This window comes from Pholcus phalangioides, unplaced genomic scaffold (assembly GCF_987345545.1).
Source record: "Pholcus phalangioides strain wild (caught in Gottingen) unplaced genomic scaffold, Ppha-v1.0 ptg000015l_1, whole genome shotgun sequence".
NCBI classification, from domain to species: Eukaryota; Metazoa; Arthropoda; class Arachnida; order Araneae; family Pholcidae; genus Pholcus; species Pholcus phalangioides.
The window spans coordinates 34656370-34682962 of NW_028301608.1; the positions used below are offsets into that span (position 1 = coordinate 34656370).

The 26593-nt window shown below is 36.2% G+C and overlaps 1 protein-coding gene across 1 annotated transcript; it reads right to left on the minus strand.

Moving 5' to 3' along the window:
* Window positions 1-1966: 1966 nt before the first annotated feature.
* On the minus strand, window positions 1967-24466 carry LOC149075893 (putative cytochrome P450 301a1, mitochondrial). The gene is made up of 10 exons (XM_089243393.1): window positions 24231-24466; window positions 21462-21703; window positions 19271-19505; window positions 18927-19117; window positions 17013-17223; window positions 15817-15973; window positions 14773-14939; window positions 5949-6027; window positions 5405-5614; window positions 1967-3689 (listed from the first exon to the last, which is right to left on the minus strand). The coding sequence occupies exons 2-10, from the start codon at window positions 21673-21675 to the stop codon at window positions 3576-3578; spliced, it is 1578 nt and encodes a 525-aa protein (XP_089099519.1). The 5' UTR covers window positions 21676-21703; window positions 24231-24466; the 3' UTR covers window positions 1967-3575.
* Window positions 24467-26593: the final 2127 nt, after the last annotated feature.

Genomic DNA, 26593 nt, shown 5'->3' on the forward strand with positions numbered 1-26593 from the left:
TGTATGCTCTTTATACAAATCTACAGTTTTAGACCGATCGTCGCCAGATTTTGCATATATACCAAACAAGTCCGGGATTGAACCGTAGGCTACTTTAAAATTTCGTCAGAGCTGGGCAAATGCCCGAAATGGGCAAAAAATTGTCGAGCAACAATGGTTTTGGGGCCTCAACAATCACTTTCGGAACGTTTACTTTGGTTACCGTGGTTTCCAACAATGCATTTCAGACGTGAATATATGCCTTTACAATGGTTTGCCACACCTTTAATTCTATTATTATAATAGTTTATTCATTTATAACGGTTTGTCACATTTCCAATCCTCCCAGTAATTGAAGAAAACCCGGGAAGCGCCGGGTATTTCTGCTAGTTTATATATATAAGAAGATAATTCCAATTTTTTTCCATTTTGAAATACTATTGAAGATTTAAATAATTTGTCAAAGGACTTGCTTTTTCTATTCGATTCCCTACAGTTCACAAAAATTTAATTCTTCCCTCCTCTTATTCCCCCCACCCGAATTTTTCGCACACTTATTAGCCTTTAATTTGTCAAAACAAAATGGTTTTTGCATTGCTTATCGGCAATGAGTTTTTCCCCTATTGAAAATTTTAATTTCCCTCTATTTTTTTGATTTCTTGCAGCATATACTGAATTTGTACTTCGGACATGATGTTGGACTTTTGTTTATTCTACACAAACACACACACATTCATGCTTTACACATACATATGCAAACTTGTCTAAAAAATATCAAGCATACCAAAATTTGGAGTTCGGCTCGCAGAAATGTGTCATACGAATTAAAGGTTTCTTTTCTATTAGCGGTCTTACTTATTTTCCATTTCAGTTGAGGAAAAAATACCATTATTTACATAAACTATTTACTTCGTTTACATTGTTACCTAATGTTATTAGCATGTTGTGCTTACATTTGATACTGTCATAAACACATGACTCAGGAAAAACGTCAAAAAAATTCAGTCAAGTGTCAAAGAAGCATTAATTTATAGTTGTTGCGGCTGGAATCAATAAATGAAGAACTATTCAATGTGAATCTTTTTTTTCCAAATCTCAAAAAAAAAATTTAATATTTTTTTTAGTTTTGCTTTTGAATTCATTAAAAAAAATTAAGCCAAAAAATGATATATTAGCTATAGCAGAAGAGGCATTAAACAATAAGTAAAAAATTCATAGAAATTAATTATTGGGTAATTAATGTAATCAATTACAGTAGAAAACCCTAAATTTTTTAACAGATAAGAAACGTATTACCCAAAAGGGTGCGGGAAGATAAGTAGCATTGGTCTTGGGGGGGGGGGGGGGATGCGGTAAGGAAAAAAGGTTGGAAACCACTAGTATAGATCAATACGCTTTCATAATTGAATTTTTTTGTAGTGCATATAAAAACATCCACATTCCGGAAGTTTGTGCTCATGAAGGTTCGAGAATATTGTTCACATTGGAATTTGCAAATCACTATACAGTCAAACCTCGTTAGTACGTTACCCGATTAACACGTCACTCCGCTTACCGGGTCACTTTCTGGAAGTCCCAATTGTCCTCTGGCAGGAATTGGCACAGCTATGGATTACTCCGTTTAACGAGTCACTCCGCTTACTAAGTCATATTTTTGCTCTCCCAAGAGTGACGCATTAACGAGGTTTGACTGTATATATAGAACCAACCAATTTCAACCCTTCCTATACAACTCTTAATGCACAATATGTTGTCTTTCTCCTTTTTCACAAGCTCTTATGAACTTTCTCAAGTCGTCAGATACCCTTTTCAAGACAGGAATCGCTTTTAACAGTCGAATTATGGTATTGTGTTTCTCAGATTATTTTGCTATAGAGCGAAACGTTAAAGAAATATTTGACACGATGGCCGATTTAAATTGATTTTCATTTCGTTAATTCATATCATTTTAATACAGATGTGTTTAAAAAGAAAGAAACAAAATCCATCAAAGAATAACAAATTTATATTGTTATGGGTTTGTGTGAGTACAATAGTTGTTTGTATATAATACTCTTGAAGGAGAAAAAATACAACGAAGAAAACAAAGATAAAATAAGAAAAAAAGTGTTGACAAATAAAAAAATTCCAAAACCGGAGATACAGTTTGAACTTATACGTCTTAATACTTAAAGGTTATTTACATTCCTATTTGGAGCTTAAAAACGGAATATTACTCTCAATGCTGATATATTAAATACATAATATCATTCAAGAAGAATGTAAAATATAAAATATTAGAAGTAATTTTCGAATTTTTCAGTGATGGACAACAAGTAGTTCTTACGATTTTATGTCTTTAATGAGGAAAGAAATAAAATCGTCTTTTTTTTTGCAGATTGTTGTGAAATTTTAGTAGAGCATATGTGAAGTCGTTTTTCTTTACTGTTTTATAAGAGCATATTATGTACACTATTAGAAGTATAGAGTAGAACTTCGTTTTAACGGAATAATGGGGGCTGAAGCTTGTCTGTTATAATGTAAGTCCGGTTTATAACAAATAATTCTTATAGGGGTGTGATGTTACAGAGTGTACAACAATTAACGTACATCAATTAGTTGTAAAAATGGTTTGTTATACATCACCTAAAAAACAATCTTGCAATGCAAGTTTCCATTCCAGCCGGGAAAAAAAGTCAAAGGCAAATAAAGATGCCAGTTGAAGTCAAACAAATTGTCAAACGCAAGTGGAGTTGCCATATACATCCAGAAAATTGTCAAATGCAAGGACAACATAGGTGGAATTGAAAAAAATATGTAGGTATATACTGCATTAATCGTGATTTTTCTGGCTGGCGAGTGGTATTAGCTATACAGTGCGTCAAGGTTTACGCCAAACGAAACTATTTATGTTTAATCGATTGCTTGAAAATGCTTTTTAAACAAATTAATACGTTTTAATACTTTTTTAAATATTTAAAACGAATTTAAACTCAAGTAGAAATTTCACAATTTTTTTCAATTTTTTTGGCTGTCCGTTATAGTGAAGTTCTATTGTGTATGAAGGGCGATCCGAGAAAGATGGGCCAAGTTTTACGAGATGGTAGTATACAAAATCAATTATTCATCGTCGTAGTTTGGTCGGAAATTAAGCGTAAAGGGACCACAGGCCTACCAGCAGATAAACTTGAAAGTATCATTCTGGTTATAATTTTATGGTTGAAGGACACAATGACGTATGCAAGTTTCTTCTTTGTGACTTATGTTGTTGAAGTCAACCAGTCCAATCAGTTTTGTCATTTTTCTTCGAATACAAATACAACACGACAACAGGCAAAATGTCCAGCGAGGTGGCTGAGAAAAAGATGCCCATAACAAATATGGATGTCATTTATTTCAAAAATAAAGCACCCCAATTAAAAATGTAATTAGAAACATTATAAACAATATATACACGTGATAAAATATTATAAAATGCCCATAAAGAATACTTATGGTTGTCTTGTACTTATGGTTGTTCAATACGTACAAAAGATATCGATTGAGCCTAATTGTTCTTGTTGAAATTCAGAGAACGTTACACGTGATCTTTTCACATTTTTCGTCTTAGTGTTTCATTATCGCTTCCTTTCAAAAAACTGATACATGAGAGGATTCGATATCATTAGGACAAGTTGAAAAGTGATGTCCAGCGTGTTATCTGGGTTTTCCACCCAAAAATTCTGCATAATCTGGAAGAGAAAATACTCATTAGATAGGTCTTATTTTCACCAAGAACATTCAATAATTTTACATTTAGTTCAATTCTTGTGTAAAAAGTATCTCAATGTGTCTCATTAAATGATTCTATGTTAAACGGCTTATCCTCGCAATTGCACATGGGAATACTCGGTAATAAAATTTTAAACCATAGTAGATGTTTTTTGTTTGTTTTTTTGATAGCATATGAAATTATCGAATAACTACACCAGTCTGCAGATATGTTTGTCATCACATTCGGGCTAATATCGAGTGGATAAGTAGAAAAAAATTAACACATTAAAAACCATAATGATGGACAAATCAGATCGACATTATGCAGACTATTACTACGTACTACTTAACCGCACACATTCGCGTACACAACCGCGTACATTCCTTTGTGAAATTTCTAACGAATCGCCAAATACCGGAATATGTGTTCTGAGAATATGTGTACGTGACCTTTAACGTATTTGTGCTCGTTTCGTGTTCTTGCTGGTGTTGCCATCTACTACTTCACCAAACACCAACTCTGGCCATATCGCTATATTGCAATTTACTGCCATTAGTGAGATAAGTTGGAAGTGAAGGCGCTGTCTATCCGTGGTCGCCTCGAGTTCGTTAGGGAAAATATCTTATCTATATCCTCCCTTGGGTTCGAACCCGGGACCCTGACAACAACCTTCACGATGGTAGACGAGCATCTTACCACCATGCCACTCGGAAGGTGTTGGCATCTGTCTTCCAATGCGTTTCCTCTACGTAAATTTAGTGGTATTATTGAATGATTTCGATATGTGATTTACGTACATACATAATGTGTTCACTTTTATCATTACCTAATGACTACTACTGCACCATACCTGCGCCCCGTCCACATTCCTCTGAGGAATTTCTAACGAATTGGTACAAGTTGGAATGTGCGTGTACGTGTTGTGAACCTAACGTGAAGGTGTGTAATTCTTGTTATGTGTAGTGCTGCCATCTGCCATCAATTTTTCTAACTATGAGTGAAGTGCAATTATTGAACAATTGTACCGTACTAAACCAATTGCTCTCTGTGGAGTCCATCCGTCACTATGACCACTCGACAACCACAGTGGCATTATCTAATGACTGATTACTAGATCATTAATCATAGATGTTATTACCAATCGAATGTAGTGTGTAATTTAAAATTTTGTAATCGATCCTCCCAAGTGGTTAAACTTGTTATGGGCCAGCACCGTGATGTTTACTTTAAAAAAAAACGTTAAGTAACATCACTCCAAAATGTTGAATGCTGTATGCTTGTGACTATCCATGCTCTTCCCCAATTAAAAGTTGTATTCGGGAATTGGCGATCAGTGTCGTCTTAACGCATGGGCTCACCCGGGTATAACCCGAGGGCCTAAAGTGCAGAAGGGGCCTCGTGAAAATGAAATCTGTTTACAATTTTCTAGAGTAAATGCAATTCCAGCCAGACAGGGCCTCAGAAAAATCACTTTTCCCTCAACTTATGATGCTCTGAAGACGTGAGACATAAAAATCTAGCCTTAATAAGTAATAAGAATAGTAAGTATAATAGTAAGTAGTAAGAATGACCATAGATTTTACATGACCTTTTCAAAGAAAGAATATTATAGACTGGTTTTAGAAAGCACTTGGTGCTTTAAAATTTAAAAGAATCAATCTGATCAAGTAAACAATACAATGAGTTCCGTACTTTTGTAAGAAGTGTCAGCATTTCCAAGTCAGCGATTCTTCTCCCGATGCACATCCTAGGACCGAATCCGAAAGGCTGGAAAGCGAAAGACTCAGTAGTCTTGTACTTGCTGTCAGTATTGCGAAGCCATCTCTCGGGAATGTATTTATCCGCCTCGATGAAATTTCTCTCCTCGTTGCTGGACACGTGGTAACTGAATAGAAACTGCGTCTAAAAATGAGAAAAATGCATTGGAAAATTAAAAAATTTTAGTCAGCATAGTAATTGTTATTATCTAAGAAATTTGCGAAACGTCCGTGACGTCAGTGAAACAAGATCAACGGCATCTTCTTCTTTCGGATGTCTAGTCAGATTCTAGCGTTTCATATGAATAGAAGTTTTGGAGATTGAAGTTTATGATATAATTTTTACTCTGCCCGGTCGGCAAAAGGGTGGGAATATCGTATCTAACCATAGACATAAGATATTGTGTATTAATCCATGTATATAATGTCTATGTATACTCTGAAAATGCAGCTAACTGTAAATGTAATATGTAACTCACTTTCGCTGGAACTCTGTATCCTGATACGACGATATCCTTGTCCAGTGTTCTTGCTGTTCCTTGCACAGTTGGTGTTAACCTGATGAGAAGAATAATGAAACAATTTTTTAGTCGGTATTTTAATAGCGTTGCTACATATGAAATCGTTCATATATATATACAGGGTGGACGAGAAGTCCTGAGGACACATTTTAAAAATTAATAACAAATCAACCAATTTGCATCAAAAGGTGCGGTTTTCACGTAAATAATTATAATCCTTATCCATATAAGGTTTCTTTATAAACCTTTGTGTGGATAGCGAGTGACATCACATCCTCGGATAAGTCGCCATCTGGTGGCAGTGTCAACAATTGTGAGCTTTGGCCTGAATTACGTCTGACGGTCCAAATTTACGGTCCCGTTCAGTGCACACGAGCTATAAAGCCCGGTTTTCCTAGGAGTAGAATTTCTGCGCCGTGGTGCAGCGTGAAAATGCTGATTGGTTAAAAACTTGGAATTCAGGTTTGTTTTGACCAATCCGAGTTTTTAAGCTGCACGCACTGTAGAAACCTGCTTCTAGGAAAACCTGGCTTAAGGAAAGATTGTGACATTCGTTGCCTTTGTAGTCTAGTGATCTAGAGCAGTGGTTCTCAACCTTTTTTTGTCCATGGCCCCCTTTCAACCATTTCTCATTCCTGTGGCCCCCTTGTGAACATGAATGAATAATTTTCTACTCCCCCTTCCTTTCTCTCCCCCCCCCCCCCCCCCCATTTTCCCATTAGAAGATAGTTATTCAAAAATTGTCTGAAGTATAAATATTTTTGAATTTAATTTGATTAATTTTTAATTTATGAAAATAACAAAAAGCAAAATAAACATAATAGAATAAATCCCCTGGGGTCACAAAGGGTCTGTATCATCGTAATGTTACTTTTTGTGAAGTTTATTGTTTTGTGTTTTTCTCAGTTTGATTTGTATGTTTTATGTGTTGTGTCAGTCCAATTTAAAAAAAAATATTTTCAATCAATATCTCTGCGCTTGAAGACGACACAATGTCATCAAGTTACTGTACTGGATGAAATTTTTATTATTTCCAAATTAGTTTTTTTTTGTGTAAAAGATTATGGTTTGATTGAGAAATGTCAGTTGTAGCTTCCAAAATACGCATTCTTATAACGATAAAAATCGCAAAAAGTGGTAGCAAGCAGTTTTGTTAATTTTATTCTCTTCCTGCGGATAAAAGTAGTAATGAGGGAGTAGCCACACAAATGAATCACAATTGAAAAGTTCAACCTTCCACATCGATTTCAACAATAATACATGTATCGAGGATATAGGTTCATGTTGTAGCCCTACTATGAATTTTAAAAAAAAACTAAAATGCGTGTGAAAATTTTTTTAAATATTTGCTTGAACCATTCATTCCAGAGAAATCATGTAAGCAGTGACAAAACTGTTCATGTGATCATAATAATGATTCATTATCAGGATTTCAAGCCCATCGGAAAATATAAATAATCAGATTTTCAAATACGAAAATTATCAGTTTGTTGACTTCAATTTCGATACGGTCAATATCTGATATTTCATTGCATGACAAGTTACAATCAAGTGGCTTTTTGGTTCATAATGTGACCGCTCTCTCGCAGACGAACGAAGCAACGTGTGAGTTGGCTTAAACACAACACAATATTTCACATAACAGTCCGTACTATATTTAATATACAGGGCGCATGGGTAAAGGGACTTATGACATTTTACTGGCGAACCATTGGTCCTAGAGGAATACTTCCAGTTGGAAAAAGTACCCGAATAGTGTGTAATACTCAGATATTTGATTCATGTTGCCAGGGGTTACATAGTTATTAAAATAAAAATGTTAACTTTTTATGTGGACACCCTGTGCCCCAAAACCCAATCGGAAAGTTGTTTCCTGGTCTCCAACAAAAAATTCAACGTTTCTAAGTGCAATATTCACTGAGATATTTAAAGAAAGTTGGAAAAAAAACAGCATTAAATACGGGGAAACCATTTTACCTGCATTTAATGTTGTTTTTCCCCAAATTTTTCCTCAATTTTTCGAATTTGCATATCTCGGTGAATATCGCACTTGGAAACGTGAAATTATTTAAAACTTTTTAATTGGGTTCTTTGGCACACGGGGACCGTATAAAAAGTTTTTTTTCATTTTATAGCTATACAACCCCTTACAACATGAATGATATATCTGAGTTGGACACGTGATTTGGATACTTTTTCTAATTGGGTATGTCTCTAAGACTAACGGCTCGTCAGTAAAGTGCCATACGCCACGTTACTCATGCAGCCTCCAAATACACGTAAAAAAATAGCTTCAGACGAAACACAGGGCAACTCTCATTTTAACAAATACTGGGACAACAAAAAATGGGAAAAATATCGTTTCAACGAAAACTTTTCTACTTCCTCGGATAGGTTTACATAGGAACAATATAAAAATCTGGAATTCCTTTGTAACGAAATTTCGTTATTACGAAGTGATTTCTCAGGTCTCTTGGAGTTCCGGTCTAATGGGGTTTGACCAAAGCGTATTAATAAAGGGTCTTTAATACGCTTTGGGTTTGACTGTAAAAAAATCTGACATTTTTGTAGTAAAGTTATTGAACTTCGGCAATTTGATCTTAAAACAGTCCTTTTTATAATGATTATGTCCTTTTTACTTTTATAAATTTAGGAAGGAAACAAAAGGAAGAAAGGGTGGGGAGAAAAAGAAAAATGGCCATGAAGGGGCTCGGTTGTGCGTAAATGCCTCGAAATTCCACTTGCGCGCAAGGGGATTCGTGTCTCACTCTCAGTTTTATGACAAAATTTCACATTTATGAGACGTTTGACTATGGGCACGATTAATCTCTATATATATATATATGTATATAGCTTTCAATATTAAAATATTTTATTTATACGAAGCACAATTTCAATTATTTGACATTTTCATTTTGATTCAAACTCCAAATCTTTGGCTATCAAATCCAAGCAGTTTTTGCAGATTGTGAAAACGCGTCGCTGAATTGGTTTTGCATGCGTATTATCAACACTAAAAACCATAAATTTTAGGTTGATAGATACAAAGAGACGCATTGAGCGGGTTATGGACATTTCAATGTGAAGACTTACGTGAGAATTTATTGCACTTTTTTTTAGAAATCAGCAGATGCAGTGAGTCTTTAATAAACGGATTTAAATTGCTTTAAATGTAGTCATACGCCTTTTTAGAATTTTTTTTCTAATGTCCACAACATTGTTCTTGCAAGATAGGAAAATTGCATTGAAATTATTTAGGATGCTGCAGGCCAGTAGTGAGCAGTTAAAAGGAAGCATTACAGTATCGATTTAAAAAACTGTAAAGATCTGGTGTCAATCTTAGAGGAAGTCCCAATACAGGGGCGGCTCGAGCTTACCTGCCGCCTGGGTGCGAAGCCTCATGTGCTACCCCTACTGGCGACCCTGCCAGGAGACTGATAGGGCTTCAGTGAAGGGCATCTGGAGATAAACCTGATTTTTTTTTTTCAGAAGAAAGCCGCACATCATTGTTTACCGTGCAAAATTTGCGTGACCATACGTCCCGCTTTTGAAGTAGAAAATTTTTTGTCTTTGGTAAGATAATTCTAGAACAAAAAACATTCTTAATATGCCAGATAGCTTAATCCTTCAAAGAGCTCTTATTTTTGCGAGCCATCATCACTTATCCTGTAAAGATGATATTTAACGGGGTAATTTTTATTAAGAACATTTTTTCAAAGGTGTTTCTGGTATTCCAGTGGCCGGTCTGCAAAAGATCCCAGCATAGGGGCTCATACCCTCACTCAGAATTTGAACCACAATAGTCAAATGAAGGCAACCAAATTTTTATGTCAATTCATTGATTTTTTTTATTAATTTTTAAAATGTGTACAGGACTTCTCGTCCACCCTGCATAAATATTTTTGTTCAAATGGTTTCTGTCAATTACTGAAATTATTTTTTCGATTAATACCAGAGTATTTTTATCATGACTTATATTAACGAACATTTTTATGCTACGAAATTTTTTGTAAAAATATAATGCTTATGTCTCAGTAGTTTGTATTAGAAATTTCTGCAACGAAAACTGCTTTCTAAATAATGAATTTTTTTTTTTACACATATACAAGTGTAAATTCTACTTTTTTAAACTGAAAGGATCTCAGATATTTTCAAAGAATTCTTGCACAAGACATATCCATACCAGATAAAATTACTGGACACCTTTTCAAGTTTTATGTATAATCACTATGACTTTCTTTAGGATTTTTATGACAACATGTTTTTTTATGATTTCGCATATTTCATTATTTCCACGTGATAGAACATTTTTTTCGTGATTTTCAGTAATTTTAATGAATTTTAGTCATTTTGAGGAACATTTTTCATTTTTCCCCCAGCATGTTGTTTTGCATAATTCAGCCTTTTCAACGAAAATGGTGGCTTTTCTACCAGCCATCTCAATACCTACTAAAAGACTTATACAGAGTGAGATTTAAAGAGATTGATCTTGGTGTTCTAGACACCTTGTACATTCATCCTATTGATATTACATTGACATTACAGTTTTCTTCTTCCCTCTCTTCAAGATAGGAATAAAATGGGACTCGGTGGATTGCCCTCAAGCATTTGAATTTTTTACGTGTTAATGCAATAGCTCCATCGCCCTCAGTCTGATTTTCATCATTGTAGGTGGTATGGGGGGGGGGGGGGGGGGGGATTTCTTGAAATTTTTCAAATATTTTTTTTTATTAAAGTAACTGGTAATCATATGTAAAATTTATGTGAAATTCGGTTGAGAAATTGGAAAATGAAATATCAATAAATAACTTTTTTTTTATTTTGCTGTGATGGACGGATTTTTTCGGTTTCAGTATTTCGGTAAGTTTCGGTTTCAGTATATCTGTGAATCGAAAAAAATTAGTTTTGTTTTTAGCGTCATCTATCTTTGATTTTGAATATGAAACAATATAGTATGGATACAAATTGATTCGTCATCCAACTGACTCTGAGCAGGTCATGTAGATAGCAAGGTTTCAATATATTTTCACATTTCACGCAGTTTTCATACACGGCCCATAGGGCTGGGAATCAGCCAAAATTCAATTCTGGTCTGGTCTGGTAGTTTTCATACAAAGTAATTGACGGTGAAGGAAGGGAGAGAAGCTGGAGGTCCATTCTCTAAGATTCCCCCCCCCCCTTTTGTTGAGTCTGCTTGTGTTACTAGTTCTGGAGAAAACACGTGGACGTTAGTAAACTGAAGAATTTCAGTTCAATCAACAACAATTTTTTTTTTAAATAGTATTAATTGCATTAATATTCTTAATTTCTGGCATAAATTAATGTTACTCGAAATAGAGAAAAAACATTTTTAGTTTTTTTTTTTATTTTTTACTTTAAATGCAAATTTTCAATTTTTCAGTGCATATTTTTAATTTTTTAATGCCATAAATGTATTTCATAGGGCATACATGTATTTTATACTTGTATGTACATGTACTTGTATGTACATGTATATGTACTTGTCCTATCTCGAACCATTTCCGAGTTATGGTAAGTAACCGATCACGTTAAAAAAAATGCTTCCAAATCTGAAAAATACCTAAATTTATGGAGTTTCGGAAACATATACATCCGAAGCACATATTTGGAAAGAGCAAAAAAAAAAATTTACACGGTGTCGCCAATTTCATCGAAATATCTGGATTAAATGGTGAGCTACAAGCGCTGAAAAATGTGCGAAGTTCAAAATCAAATTTTAGCAAAAATTTTTGATCACCAATTCCTCAAACTACCCTTCTAGCTACAATCTGTCAAATTTACCAAAACTTGTCCATCGCACCAGCTTTTGAAAGAGCTTACAATAAATCATACCGGTGTTCAGGTTCAAGATAAATTTAGCCTTTTGTTTGCAATACATCACTGAAATCAGCGACAGGGCATGGTTGGTAGGGTGTTTCATGTTCCGCTTGGGCTCGTGGAACGTGACCTGGCAGAACAGGTCACGGTCATCCTTTCGGTATATGCAATAACCGGTGATCGTGTACATAATTTACTCTCACCTGATTTATCATGTGACATATCTATCTATTCTATAATATAAAATCACAAACAAACTCGAAAAGGGCCTGTTGCTAAGCAACCGAGTGACGGAAGTGGGTGAAATTTTTGAGTGACGGAAATCTGTTACGGAAGTGGGTTCGATTCATATATCGATATTCACATTCATATATCGTACATTCATATTCATATATCGATATTGGGTCGATATTCACATATCGGGACCCATTTGACCCATCGGGACCATGTTATGTGCATGTACCAAGAGGCTCCTACATCCTACAGCAGAGCCCTTAGGCTGGAATTTTGATTTCGAGCCCCCAAACCAGCTTTTCAGGGGCCCCTCTGTGATTAATTTATAGTGTGAAAAATCAAAAAGTGATAAGAATCGTTGTGGCCCCTGTCAGCCCTTCCTTTGTGGGGGGGAGGTACATGCCGAGAGGTATATATATGTATAATATACACACACAACAGCAGTGCTCCCAACACAGGGTCGGGGTACCCGGGGAAGATTTCACGTATAAGTAAAAAGTTTTAATTTCCAGGGGCCCTTGATGGATCTCATTGTTTTCTTGCTGCTTTAACGTTGAAAAATTTCGATAGCGGAAGCAAAAGATATATCCAGTCTGGGGCCCCACCAAAAGTATGCGAATTGGTGTCCCGGGTAATTGGTTGGGGGGTCCTGGATTTTATTCGTTGGTAAAACGAATACAAATGAAAATTTTTCATGGTACTCGCTCCGTGGGATGGCCGACAAGCTTCCAAGTCGGGGCCCCATGTTTACAGGTTTCATTTTGGGTACCCTGGATTTTATTTGTTGGTAAAACGAATACAAATGAAAATTTTTCATAGCACTCGCACCGGGGTATGACCGACAAGCTTCCAAGTCGGGGGCCCCATGTTTACAGGTTTCATTTTGGGGCCCTGGACGAATCTCATTCTTTTCTGTTGTAGAATTCGCAACAGCGGAAGCCCGAGATAAAGCTAGTCTGGGGCCCCACCAAAAGTATGCGAATTGGTGTCCCGGGTAATTGGTTGGGGGCCCTGGATTTTATTCGTTGGTAAAACGAATACAAATGGAAATTTTTCATGGCACTCGCTCCGGGGGATGACCGACAAGCTTCCAAGTCGGGGGCCCCATGTTTACAGGTTTCATTTTGGGGGCCCTGGATTTTATTCGTTGGTAAAACGAATACAAATGAAAATTTTTCATGGCACTCGCTCCGGGGGATGACCGACAAGCTTCCAAGTCGGGGGCCCCATGTTTACAGGTTTCATTTTGGGGGCCCTGGATTTTATTCGTTGGTAAAACGAATACAAATGGAAATTTTTCATGGCACTCGCTCCGGGGGATGACCGACAAGCTTCCAAGTCGGGGGCCCCATGTTTACAGGTTTCATTTTGGGGGCCCTGGATTTTATTCGTTGGTAAAACGAATACAAATGAAAATTTTTCATGGCACTCGCTCCGGGGGATGACCGACAAGCTTCCAAGTCGGGGGCCCCATGTTTACAGGTTTCATTTTGGGGCCCTGGACGAATCTCATTCTTTTCTGTTGTAGAATTCGCAACAGCGGAACCCCGAGATAAAGCCAGTCTGGGGCCCCACCAAAAGTATGCGAATTGGTGTCCCGGGTAATTGTTTGGGGGCCCTGGATTTTATTCGTTCGTAAAACGAATACAAATGAAAATTTTTCATGGCACTCGCACCGGGGGATGACCGACAAGCTTCCAAGTCGGGGGCCCCATGTTTACAGGTTTCATTTTGGGACCCTGGATTTTATTCGTTGGTAAAACGAATACAAATGAAAATTTTTCATGGCACTCGCACCGGGGGATGACCGACAAGCTTCCAAGTCTGGGGGCCCCATGTTTACAGGTTTGATTTTGGGGGCCCTGGATGAATCTCATTCTTTTCTGTTGTAGAATTTGCCACAGCCTAAACCCGAGATATAGCCAGTCTGGGGCCCCACTAAAAATCTGCGTATTGTGTCCCCGCTACTGGATGTGGGGCCCTGGATTTTATTCGTTGTAAAATTGATAAAAATAAAAAATTCTCACAGGGGGGTGTCCGACAAGCTTGCAGGTCAGGGCTTCATGGAAATGTTGGCAGGTTGTAAGTCGGTGCCCCTGAATGTATCTCATTGATTTTTGTGGTTTAACATTGTAAAATTTGCAACACATCGGTAGCCCAAGATATATCCAGTGTGGGGCCCCACTGAAATTCAGCGAATTGAATCTGGGGACCCCCATGGGGAAGTTTTCTGGGGATACTTGATGAATCTCATTTGTTTTTTGTTGCTTTATTATTATTTTCATTAAAATTCGCTTCTTCAGTAGGCTGGTGCTTTCACACGTCCCTTTCCCCTTTTCCATAGCACGCTGATGAAGTGGGACGAAATAAACAAGATATGTCCGGGAGAGAAGTGGGGGGGGGGTTGGCCGCCAAAGGCGGCAGGGGGGCAGAGCCCCCCTAGTACTATATAAGAATACACTATACTAATTATTAACTGAACGGGAAGTTCGACTAGTAGTGGGAATACGCTTCAGAGAGGTTTTCGAAGTTATTTTCCTCCCGCTTAACTGTACATGTAAATTGAAAACTATAGATATGGGAGTCATACAGTACATGGTTGCAAATTATTTCGAATTACGCACATTTATTGCAAAATTCCAATTATATTTTCCCGCTTAGATTCCTTTGCGATTTCGAACTTATGCAATCTTCTAGATCAAACGCATACCTCATGCTTTCCTTGATGCAAGCTCTCAGATAAGGTAACTGCTCCATTATTTCAGGCGTCAGTGGTTTCCCATTTGGTAACATCTCGTCGATCTCCGCTTGCAATTTTCTTTGGGCGTCTGGATTGGCTGCTAGATTTCGGAGGACGTAAGCGACTGTAAGAGACGTCTGTAACGATGCAACGGTAAAAAAAGAAATTGTTATCTCAAGAAACAATCATTGACCGTAATTAAAAAAAATAATAATATACTCTAATTCTATCCAATGAGAATGGATATAAATATTACTATTTTTAACAATTACAGTCGAACTTGGTTATGGGACATAGAAAATTTCAGGAAATTCTGTCGTTGCAACCGAGGTTGACGTTTTCAAGAACTTTTCTGACCGAAAATACAATTGGAATACCGTCCATGAAGTTGTTGTTTAATTATAGTTCAAGTGGCCATATTTGATCATGAGAAATACGGAAAATTGGGATCGAAAATACGAGACATCGCCAATTCCCGCCAAAGATGTTGCGAAATGTCAGTAAAATCAGAGATATATTACCAATATATAATCAGCAATCTTACAGGATAATATTTTCCCGTATACGGGTCATATCAATAATTCGTTACCCGTACGGTCCTAGGGCTAGGTCGGGATGAACTTGACATGTGAATATCAATAAGACGAAGTATAGATATATAATGCGTAGTAGATTTTTTCAACATTAGACATCAATAGGCCAACAGACAAGCATTTCTTCAATGAGTTCTGACTCTACAAACTTCTTGGGTAAACGAACCGAAAGCGTTGGCAAAATGCGTCGTTATATCCGAGGTCGTTGCGTTTTCATCATTTATAAGCAAGGTTCATTAACATGTTCTCTAAAGAACTTCAAAATCAGCCCGTATCGCCAATTATTGACGCTATAGCCCAGGTGGCGTTAAAAACGAGATCGTTATAACCAAGTTTAACTGTATTTTTTTTCAATTAAGGAAAAAAAAATTTCTTTAATTTAAAAGGCTTTATATATTTAAATATTAGATAATGTGATTACCGTGTCGATTCCTGCTGCCATGGCATCAACCGCCATGAGAACGGCGTCTTCGGGACTGCAATGTAAAAGCAAGTTCTCTATCAGCGACAACCCGTCTTCATTTCGTCTTATTTTTTCTAAATTCAACAGAGCTTCTTTGGTATATTCCATAGCACTACTATAAAAATATAAGAGACATAGAACAATTATACGCATTGAGTTACTGGAATTCTAATCATATAATCGAAATCATCACATTTTAAACACTCAATCTGAAAGAAAACACAGTTTGACTCTGAGATTTATTCACCTGAAAATCGAAACCAAGTGTGTGCAATCTTTCAGACATTGCGAGCCAAAAAAAAATTCCCATCAAGTCCCACGATCAACAAATCACGGCGACATCTAGATTCACATAATTAACGGGCGGATCCAACGATGCCCATGGTTCCAAGTCAAATGGTGGGGAGGGCATGTAGAGAGTATTTTATTTATTACGAGATTGTTGTTTTTTTTCGTGAAAAATGAATTTTTATTAGTTCCAAAATTGTTTCTTTCAATAATTCTAAAAATGTTTTTCATTAATAATGAAAGCGAGTTTTATTAATTATGAAAATATTTTTCATTAATTCTGAAAATATTTTTCATTAATTTTGAAAATGCTTTTCCTCAATTCTGGAAATACTCTTCATTAATTCTGAAGAAATGCTTTCATTAGTTCTGAAAATATTTTTCCATTAATTAGGAATTTTCATGAGCTGTGAAATAATGTTTCCACCAATTCTAAAATTATTTCTTTTAATTATTCCAAAATTTTTTCTTTCAATTATTCTAAATTAATTCTTTCATTAATTATGAAATTATGATTTTCCTAAAAAAAATTAGCTCTGTAACATTCGAATTTACTTCTTCCACCTAATTTTGGATTTTTTTTTTCCAAATATATATATTTTTCAGCATTTCTAGAAATTCTTTAACTATGTAAGCCTTTTTGTCGGTAGCCATTGCAATGGCTACAAAAGGGCGTTGGCTTTAAAAAGCTCGAACTTTTGGCTTCAAAAACCTTTGTGGGCCACGTGTGGCCCGCACGTTATTCATTAAAGACTATTGATTGATATGATTGATACTTTTATTGTCGATAAAACGAAAGTTGAAGGAAGGTCGTAGTTGGAAATACAGTTTTCCGAAAGTACCTGAAGACGAATGTAAAGACTTACTTGAAGAAGAAGTTATGGGATTCCTCCAGTTTCCTAAAAGATGGAGAAAGTTTCGGGAAAAACTGCCAGATGGGAATCGTTTCCAATTCTACTTTAGCCATCGACTGGAAAAATTGGTTGACAGCTGTGATGTACTTCTGTCCCCGGGAGTCTTTTGTTAAGTTGTCGTCGAGGCAGCCCATCCTCTGGACGAACAGGATGTAGGTTACAGCTGAAATATTTATCACATTTTATGAGACACTTCAGTTCATTCCATCATAGTTTTTTTTCATATCTGAGACATTCAAAGTACAGTCGACCCCGCTTAATCGGAAAACGGATAAACGGATACCCCGATTAAACGAATAAAATTCTCAGGCACCAAAATTTTTCCCAGATAAGAATTCTCCTTTACATAGGTTTATCATATTTTTTTAAACATGTCAAATGTTAGAACGGGTTTTTTCAGTAAATAATGACAGGTCACCTCTTCCACTTTTGTTTCCTCTGAATTTCCTTCTCAAGATAAAGCTTACGCACGTTATCCGTGAACCAGAGTGGGTGGGATGAACAAACCCGTTATTTACGAAGAAAAGGTATGAAATCATGCAAAACAAAGAATAGTTTTACCCTAAATTCTTCACATTGGCATACCACACCCACCGATACCAACCGGTCTTTGAAAATTAACCCTAACCTTTCCTTTAAAAGTTCGAAGTTGGTAAAGAAGGAACCATTCTTTTATTATTCGGTTTATCCATGAAGACGCTACAAAAAAAAACTAACAACACGATCATTACTAGAAGAAAAATTGTCTCCAACCGAAACATGTTCAACAAGATCCGCGGAACTAGTGAGAATCAAATCCAGAATAGAAATACCCCTAGTAGCAGCTTCTGATACCTGTTAATACAAAAAATTTTCGAGCACCAACATCGGATAATCTCTCTCATACTGGTCTCCTGCCGATAGGTTCTCCAGATCTATAAACAGATAATTGAAATCCCATAATATTACTACCCTCTTATGTTTACACATGTACGAAATTTCTTCATGAGGTTGGAGATGTTGTTTGGATTCCGACCCGGTGGATTTTAACAAACTCCTACAGTAAGCTTATGTCGCTTTTGTTTTCAAGCTGAACCCACGTGCTTTTGTTTTCAAGCTGAACCCACGTGCTTTCATTATCACTTCCCTATACGTTGCACTCTCCAGCCTTCAAGCATGATTTCACGCAAATCAAAACTACCCCCTTTCCTATCAGATGTATTTTTCAAAAAAGTATCATATCTTGAGATGTGTAAGAAATATTCATCCCTATCATTTGTCATCACCCCCCCCCCCCAAGATTTTGTAATGGCTACAAGATATAGCCTCCTCAGCTATCATAGTTTCTAAAAAAATCGTTTTCATAGTCCAAGCTCCTGGCGTTTATTAGCACACATTTTAATTTGCCCTGTGATTTAGTGTCAGTCGAGAAGCCATCCAAGTCAGAGGTAGGTAATTCCCCGTCAATACTGTTATGAAGTAACCCCCATTGTGATTAAGTAATCCCGATTTCCGTCTACCTGGTCTGGGAGTAGAAAAACGCATATTCAGGTGAATTTTATCCCAACGAAGCTATCTATCAGTGAAACCAGGAAACTCCAAAAACGTGACCCCAAAAGAGGAGCAAATATCCTTCAGGCCTGAGTTAAAATGCTGTATCCTACTCCCAACCCCCTCCCAAGCGGATATCGGTAAGTCCCGGTACTCTGACAGAGACTCACTAATATTCGCTCTGACCTGAATTGTTCCCACCCAGGGAACTTTCGTCTACTAAAAACATCTCGAATGTTGCTAATCCTCCCCCTAGGACAGACTTCCCCCTAACAGCACTCGAAATCCCGGAAATCCCTACACACCCTGTTAGAAAGTTTATAATAGGACACTTACATTCAAGAGCCCACTTGAAGAGCTCGTTCATCAGGTCTGGCACTTGGTGATTATCATTGCGGAGTTTTCTTATTCTTCGGATCAAATCGTCGGCGATTACGTTCATCTGAGGAAGGTACTGCTTCATCACTTGAGGCCTCATCATCACTTTCTGGGCTCGGCTCCGCAAATGGTACCATTCTTCCCCGTTCCTGAACAAAAAAAAAGCTGTTATTCAGAGGGTATCCATTCCCCAAGTTATCATTTCATTTTACCCTTATTATCCCTTATCAACGATTTACACAGACGTGTAATATGAACTCGTTTTAAATGATTCTATTGAAATCAAAAAATATTATATTTACCCAGCGGCTACCCCGACGCTACTGTACATCGGGTTCTCTTTTCTTAACTTATGTATGCCAAGGAAGAAATCCCTGTAAGGATATTTGCCTTCATGTCGAGTGACTGCCTCAATGTCTTTCGGGTCGGACAGATGGATCACATACAGACCTGGAAGCATCTCTTCTCGAACTATTGGACCGAACTGGCGGAATTTCTTCTTTTGGGTCTCAGGCCAATGTTTCTTAGAATATTCGCCTGGAAAATAAACGAAAAAAATTTCCAATGGTGTCAAAGGTCCCTCAAGATATTAGTTTGGTAAATGTAATGAATCCGGTTATTATGCGTAATGGTCGAGCATTTCGGTAAGTTTGATGAATTTCTCTAAACTTATCACTTTCACTGACGATCATGCATAGTACCCAAGCGTCGTTGGTAAATTTGATCAATTTTCCCACTGCTAGTACTGCTACTTCACCACACACCAACATACAACACACAATATATATATGCTGAAGGTACCGTGCAATGGTCGGTGACAGCAATCAGCTAATAATGGTTCGTAAATGACATGAGACCACCAGATGACGAGATGTACATAGAGAAAGATGTACTTTGCACTTGTTAATACAAGATATACTGAAAAACTGGCTAATTACTGCCACCGACCATTCGACGATACCATTCAGCATATATATACTGTGTGTGTATATATATGTATATATATATAGTAGGATAAAAATACAAGAGAAATGAAGATAAAAAATACAAGAGAAATGAAGATAAAAAATACAAGAGAAATGAAGATAAAAAATACAAGAGAAATGAAGATAAAAAATACAAGAGAAATGAAGATAAAAAATACAAGAGAAATGAAGATAAAAAATACAAGAGAAATGAAGATAAAAAATACAAGAGAAATGAAGATAAAAAATACAAGAGAAATGAAGATAAAAAATACAAGAGAAATGAAGATAAAAAATACAAGAGAAATGAAGATAAAAAATACAAGAGAAATGAAGATAAAAAATGAAGAGTTAGTGAAAAAGTATCATTTGAATGACAAAAGCGCTAGTGCTGCTCACTTGTTCTTTCAAAAATATATCTATACAAAAAGAATTATTTGATAAAGGAAAAAAACTGAATTTCATGAGAGTGAAATAGAATCTATGTAGTAGGGAACGCCATGCATGGTTCGAAAAGTGTAGGCGTTTCTGAAGGGTGGCTATGCCTAATTGCATTAAAAATGCAACAAGGTTTGGAATTTTTAATGCAATTAGGCATAGCCACCCTTCAGAAACGGCTTCACTTTTTGAACCCTGCATGGGGTTCCCACCCCCCTGATGACGACCCACTACATACGTTCTATTTCACTCTCATAAAATTCAATTTTTTTCCTTTTTGTTAAAATAATCATTTTTGTATATATATATATATAAATATATTTATATGATCCAAAAAGGAGCAATATTCTATCTGTCACTATGTCTTAGTTGGTACAACACTCAACCCACAATCGAGAGTGCCGGTAGCGGCAGAGAAATTTTGCCAAAAATCAGTATCTCTACGTAATTAACCAGTTTTTCAGAATATCTTGTATTAATAAATGCAGAGTACATCTCTTTCTCTATATAATTAATAATAGATATAAATTTCCTTAAATTAATCACTTTTACCGGCGGTTATGCATAATACCCAAGCGTCGCGTCGTTGGTAAGCATGATAAATCGTAGTATATGACAACTATACAATGATAATTCATACATATATTGCATCATTATATCGGGGTACGATCGTAAAATATGTTATCATTATACCTTGGTCCGACTATATTCATCACACACATACTAGACTCATTTGAAATTTTTTTCATGTTTATCAAATTCACCAATTACATTAAGGTAGTATGCGTAATCACAGAAAAAGGTGATAAATTTCAAATATTTAAAAAATATTCACCAACGGCAATTGGTTATTGAGCATAATCATCGGTGACGGTGCTAATGTTTTTGGTATTTATCAAATTTATATACCAACGTTGCTTGTGTGTATTATGCATGTTCTCCGATAAAAGTATTAAATTTTTCAAACTTACCAAGACGATTGTAAGTATGCATAATAACCGATTTGTCATATTTACCGTAACATATTCATGCATTGGTAAGTGTAATCAACTTTTATTGATGCCTGAAAATTAATTATCGAGCATCTCACCAATGAGTGGGAGGTATTTGGGCATAGTCCCAAGAAATGGAAAAGATTTTGGGCCTGGTATCTCTTCGAAAGGTCGCGCATTGTCCAGTGCTGTCGCTGATATGGGAGAATCAATCATCATAGTCGACTGAAATCGTCGGTCGCAACATCCGCGTCTGACGGAGTAACATCGCGCCAAATGATGCAGCGAAATGATCTGTTTGGTCGTAGACATGTCTTCGAGAAAATCTTTTCAGATTTAGCTAAAGAATAGAAATAGAAAACAATTTAACCCTTTCTGTGTTCTCTCAATGGTTAGATTTAATACAAAAGTATAGTTTTCTTTTATGAAAAAAAAATGAATTTTTTTAAACTGAAATCTTGGCAAAATTCAAGAAATAAAAACTTGATAAAGTTCAGCACTTTTGTCACATACATTTTATTTTCTAAAATCATCCATTCCCGAGAAAAAACGCGAGTTTTTCTTTTTAACTTTCTGTGTAGTTTCATGCATCCAGGTAAGTCCGGAAAACAAAATGTAGTACATTCGGGTAATATGGAATAACACTTTTATTTTTTCGATTTTTCCAATTTGAAATGTGTGGCAGAAAAACCTGTATTTCTGTAAAATTCTGCCTCTTGTCATTGCATTGACAAGTGCATCGTGTTTAAAAGTAAATATTACAGTTACGGCTCGGAATTTATGACCTAAAAATCTTGAAATATGCAAGCATTCATGACCTAAAAATATGACCTTATAATTTTACGCATTGTTTTATATCTTCTTTTTTAGTTAATGTTTCCACTCTTATTGAATTAAAAATTAAACACAGTAAATGCATCAATTTGCCATATTGAAAAAATTAATTTGAAACTGTATAACTCAAAATTCAAATGACAACCACACTTACCGTGCACAATTATTCTTCTTTTAGAACGTTCTAGAATTGCACTAAATTATGAAATGTATTTCGAAATGTTCAACAAAAGAAAACTGTTGTAATTTAATTTCTTCTAAGAAATATTTGAAGAAACCAACTAAAAAGTATCTTTTAAAAATCAAAAACAAATGAAGCAATATGTGAAGAAGCCTTGTCATAAAGCTGAGGTTTTCTTTTTGCAGCCTCGCTAACTCTCACGGTAGCTGAATAGCAATTTTGTGCTAGAGCTTTCAGCATATAAAAAAATAAGTAAAATAGTATTATCTGTACTGAAAATATTCTCGCTGAACTAGTGGAATAAATTCCTTAACTTTTTTCTCTCTGAGCACTAGAAGTGCCAGACTATACGGTATACCTATAAGGGTCGCTTCTTTTTAGAACAATTTATTTCATCACTAAATTTTTCGATTAAAAATAACAAGGCATTGTTCCATATGGCTAATTTATTGATTTTGAAAAAAAATACCTTTGCATACAAGGCGTCTGTCAAATGACTTTCCAACTTCATGTATGAAAATCTGCAGGACGGTTGTTGAGACAAGATTGACGGTGGAAAAAAGATAAATAAACATTGCAATAACATCACATCATGCAATAAGTGGATGCAGGCTCTTTGAATTTTGGGGGGGGGGGGTGAATGTATAGTGAACGGGGAGTGCGGATTTCTCACCTCCACTCTCCTACTTACGTCAATAATACCAGCTTTTGGGGGGAACGAGGGGCCGTCCGTTATCGACTCCCTTTGCATCGGGATCTTTGCTCTGCCTATGCATCGAATATTGTTCTCTTTTTAAGATGTGTGAATTTTGTATGTATATATCACGGGCTATTCAGACTATTTAGTTGTTTGCGCATGATATTCATAACAAATAATATTATGTCACCGTAAATAAATTTGCCCTATAGAGGAGAAACAATACCACTACTAAAATTTCATTCTACAAATTAATTTATAAGGAGTACACAAATTAAAAAAAATACCAATTTATCTTTTTTTTTCATCAGTATTATCTGTGAAAGATCAGTCACTTCCGTAATCACTACATTACACTTTCGGGTGGGTATAGAACAAAATCATTATCTTTATTTTCAGCGTTTGTATCGTAAGTCACCTCAGCCTCAAATTCACTGTCCGAAATATCATTTAGTACTAATATAATATCATTATTGTTCAAACACGTCCGTCTTATAAGAGTCATTCCTACACACTGTAAATGAACCTGTTTCTTAGGATGCTTTGTTTCAAAGCAGCTTTCATGCCCAATGAAGAGTTATGAAAAGTATGACGAAAATAAAAACTGAGAGAGCATGCCAGATGAACGATCATAAAATAAAATAAAAAGTTGCCTCGACTTTTTGATGTAAGAGACTAAAGACAAATAAGAAATGGTGTTTGTATTGTGAATACACGTGAACTTCTGCTGTCCCGTGAATAACTATTTAGCTAGCCGATAACATGATGCAACAAATATTATGTTTTTCTTATCCGCATGTTGCTATTGAATATGTGTTGTGTTGTGTGTGTGCCATCAGCGAATGATAGGGAATAAATCCAAAAGTAAAAGCATACAACGCCCACCACAACGAGAAGGCATATACAATTTGCATATAACAATGAAAACGACTGCTCTTGGCCGTTCAAAGTATATAAACGTCAATATCTCTCCCGAAAAAAACCTCCAAGGTCTTTAAGTTTTTCTGCATAAAAAGAAGTACAGAAATGATGTCACCAAAAATTGAGTGGGTACATCAAATACTACCGAAGCGATAGCGTTTTCAAAATCAAAAACAGTCAAAATGACTGCTTTGGCCGTTCTAGTGTTAAATAACAAAGAAGAAAATCACTCACTGATCTATTACTCTGAAATCAATCCAATTGCCAATTTGTCTCGTATGATTACAGCCAATTACAACTTGCAGCCGGTCCACTTACTACAGCATGCATTTGAGTCTGATCGAAATGTCAGTGGAGGTCTTTAAAGCTTTCTCTGAATGAAGGAGAGAAAAGAAATGGCCGGGCGTTACATAACCTTCGACCAAGCACATACTGTCATGCGCGTATGAAAGTTATTGCGTAACACGTATGTCGTATATTAGTGCGAATCAGATGAATGCGAGCGCCTGGCTAACGGCCATCGAGGAAAAGTGATGTGGACCATGGAATGAACCGGTTTCATTTATATCTTTCGCTGCGTAGTTTCGATTTCCCTTCGAAAGAATGTTCATTTTTTTGCGGTGACTAAATAAATGCCGATCAAATATTCATTCAAACGTAATCGGCGAACACTGGGAATTGTAGAAATCGCTGTAGGGAAAAAAATGGGATATTATACCACGTGAAAAAATTTAATGATGACTTTTATTATTGAGCTAAGTTCCCGTTCCTCTAGAATGAAAATAACTAAACACCCATCAATATAGAGAGAAACGATGTCACTCTCCGCTGTTCATACGAAGTACGAAAGCCTGGATAACCAAGTGGAGATCGAAACGTAGTTCGGAAAGAAAATTCACATTCCTCTGTGGGGAATCGAACCACCAATCTCTCACTGTCCGGGCGAGTGTTCTTACCATTGAACTACAGAGGACAGCCCTTCCTTAGAACATATGTATGAAGGCTGAACGGGACTGCGCATGGACAGCCTCCTAGCTCAGAGCTGAGCTTTGAAAGCCGTCAGTCCATTGTGGGACACTATGTATGCTCTGTTTGGTGATGCCTATTGGCTGAAAATTATCACAGGGTTGTTTTTTTTTTTTCGGAATTCACCTTGGTGTCACAGTAGACAACTGGTGTGACGGTAAACGGTAATCAAACCCAAGAAAACAAAACAGTTGGATATGGAAAACTTCAAAATGCTTTAGCTTAAGATAAGAAATGCAGATCAGCCGTGTATCTGCAAAAGAGAAGGAAGAAAAAAAAAGAAACAGCGCTTGATTCTATTAATTAAAAGAAATCAAAAATACTTCTGAAATCTCTCACGACGCACAGAGTAATACAATTTTCTGTGTTCACGCAGTATCTCCGAGGTAAGAGCTATTTTATAATATTTTACCTTTGACACCAGCTTTGTGTTTTTTCCTCTTCCACGTCCGTTAGCTGCAAAAGGAAAAGAGATATGAAGGGATAGACTCTAAAAATAAAACATCCATCTTATTTTTATGTCTGTGTGAAATCAAGGACAATCTCTTACTCGCGTGCGTAATTTATTTTTCCTAATTCGCTGGGAGGGAAAAAAGACTTTTGTCGCTTTGGGTGAGAACGTGGGCACGAATTGTTTCCACGATCGACCTTGTTTAGATGTTACCGGTAAAGATAGAAATACTGGTAGCGACAAAAGTTTGTTGTACGTACAATTAATGTATAATAAGAATACTTTCTTTTCCTTTGTCTGAGAACTTTCAGTCTTAGCTTCAGCTACCAAATACAAGAAAACTTGGTTCGTTTTAAATTGTTTATGTGGAATTTTAGGATAATTCGAATTTCACCAATTGCTCTTAAGTTTGCAATATGCCAATGAAATCGCTGGTTTAATTCTCTTCTCTTTTTTTTCTAAGAACGTCTTGGCTAGTTTCAAGCTCAAAGAGAAAGAGAATCATAATTTTCCTGCGAGTGAAAGAAGGTTCGGAAAACCTCATAATACAGTATACAGAGTGCATAGCTGACTGCTGGCACCGCAATTTACAGGTGAACTGTTGATCCTAGATACTTCTAGTTAGAAAAAGCATCCAAATGGCGTGCAGAATTCAAATACGTCATTCATGTTGCCAGGGGCTGTACAGTTATTAAAATAAAAAAAGGATTTTTATTTGGACATCTTGTGCTGAAAAACATAATTAGAAAGTTGTTGCCCTATCTCCCTTGAGGTCAACAAAAGACATTCTACATTTCCAAGTGCAATGTTCATTGAAATATTTTAGTTCAAAAAAAATGGAGAAACATTGGGGGAAAATAGTATAAACGGAACCCCCCCCCCTCGTTTTTCTCCTTTTTTTTAATTTAAATATCTCAGCGAATATTGCACATTTACAAAAATTGAATTTCTTTAGTTTTCATGAGAAGAGACAGGGAAAAAACTTTATAACCGAGTTTTTGAGCACAGAGCGTCGGTATAAAAAATTAGTTTTTGTCTTTCAATAACTCTACAACCCCTTGCAACATGAACGATGCATCTCAATTCTACACGTTATTTGGATACGGCAGGGCAAGATATG

What these genes read in the sequence shown, in the direction of transcription:
- LOC149075893 (XM_089243393.1), bottom strand. Translation starts at nt 21,675, where the DNA reads ATGTCTACGACCAAACAGATCATTTCGCTGCATCATTTGGCGCGATGT. An exon ending in CTTCAAGTGGGCTCTTGAAT is followed by an intron (nt 17,224 to 18,926) that starts GTAAGTGTCCTA and finishes TAAATATTTCAG; the next exon opens with CTGTAACCTACATCCTGTTC. An exon ending in TGCATCAAGGAAAGCATGAG is followed by an intron (nt 6,028 to 14,772) that starts GTATGCGTTTGA and finishes TCTTCTCATCAG; the next exon opens with GTTAACACCAACTGTGCAAG.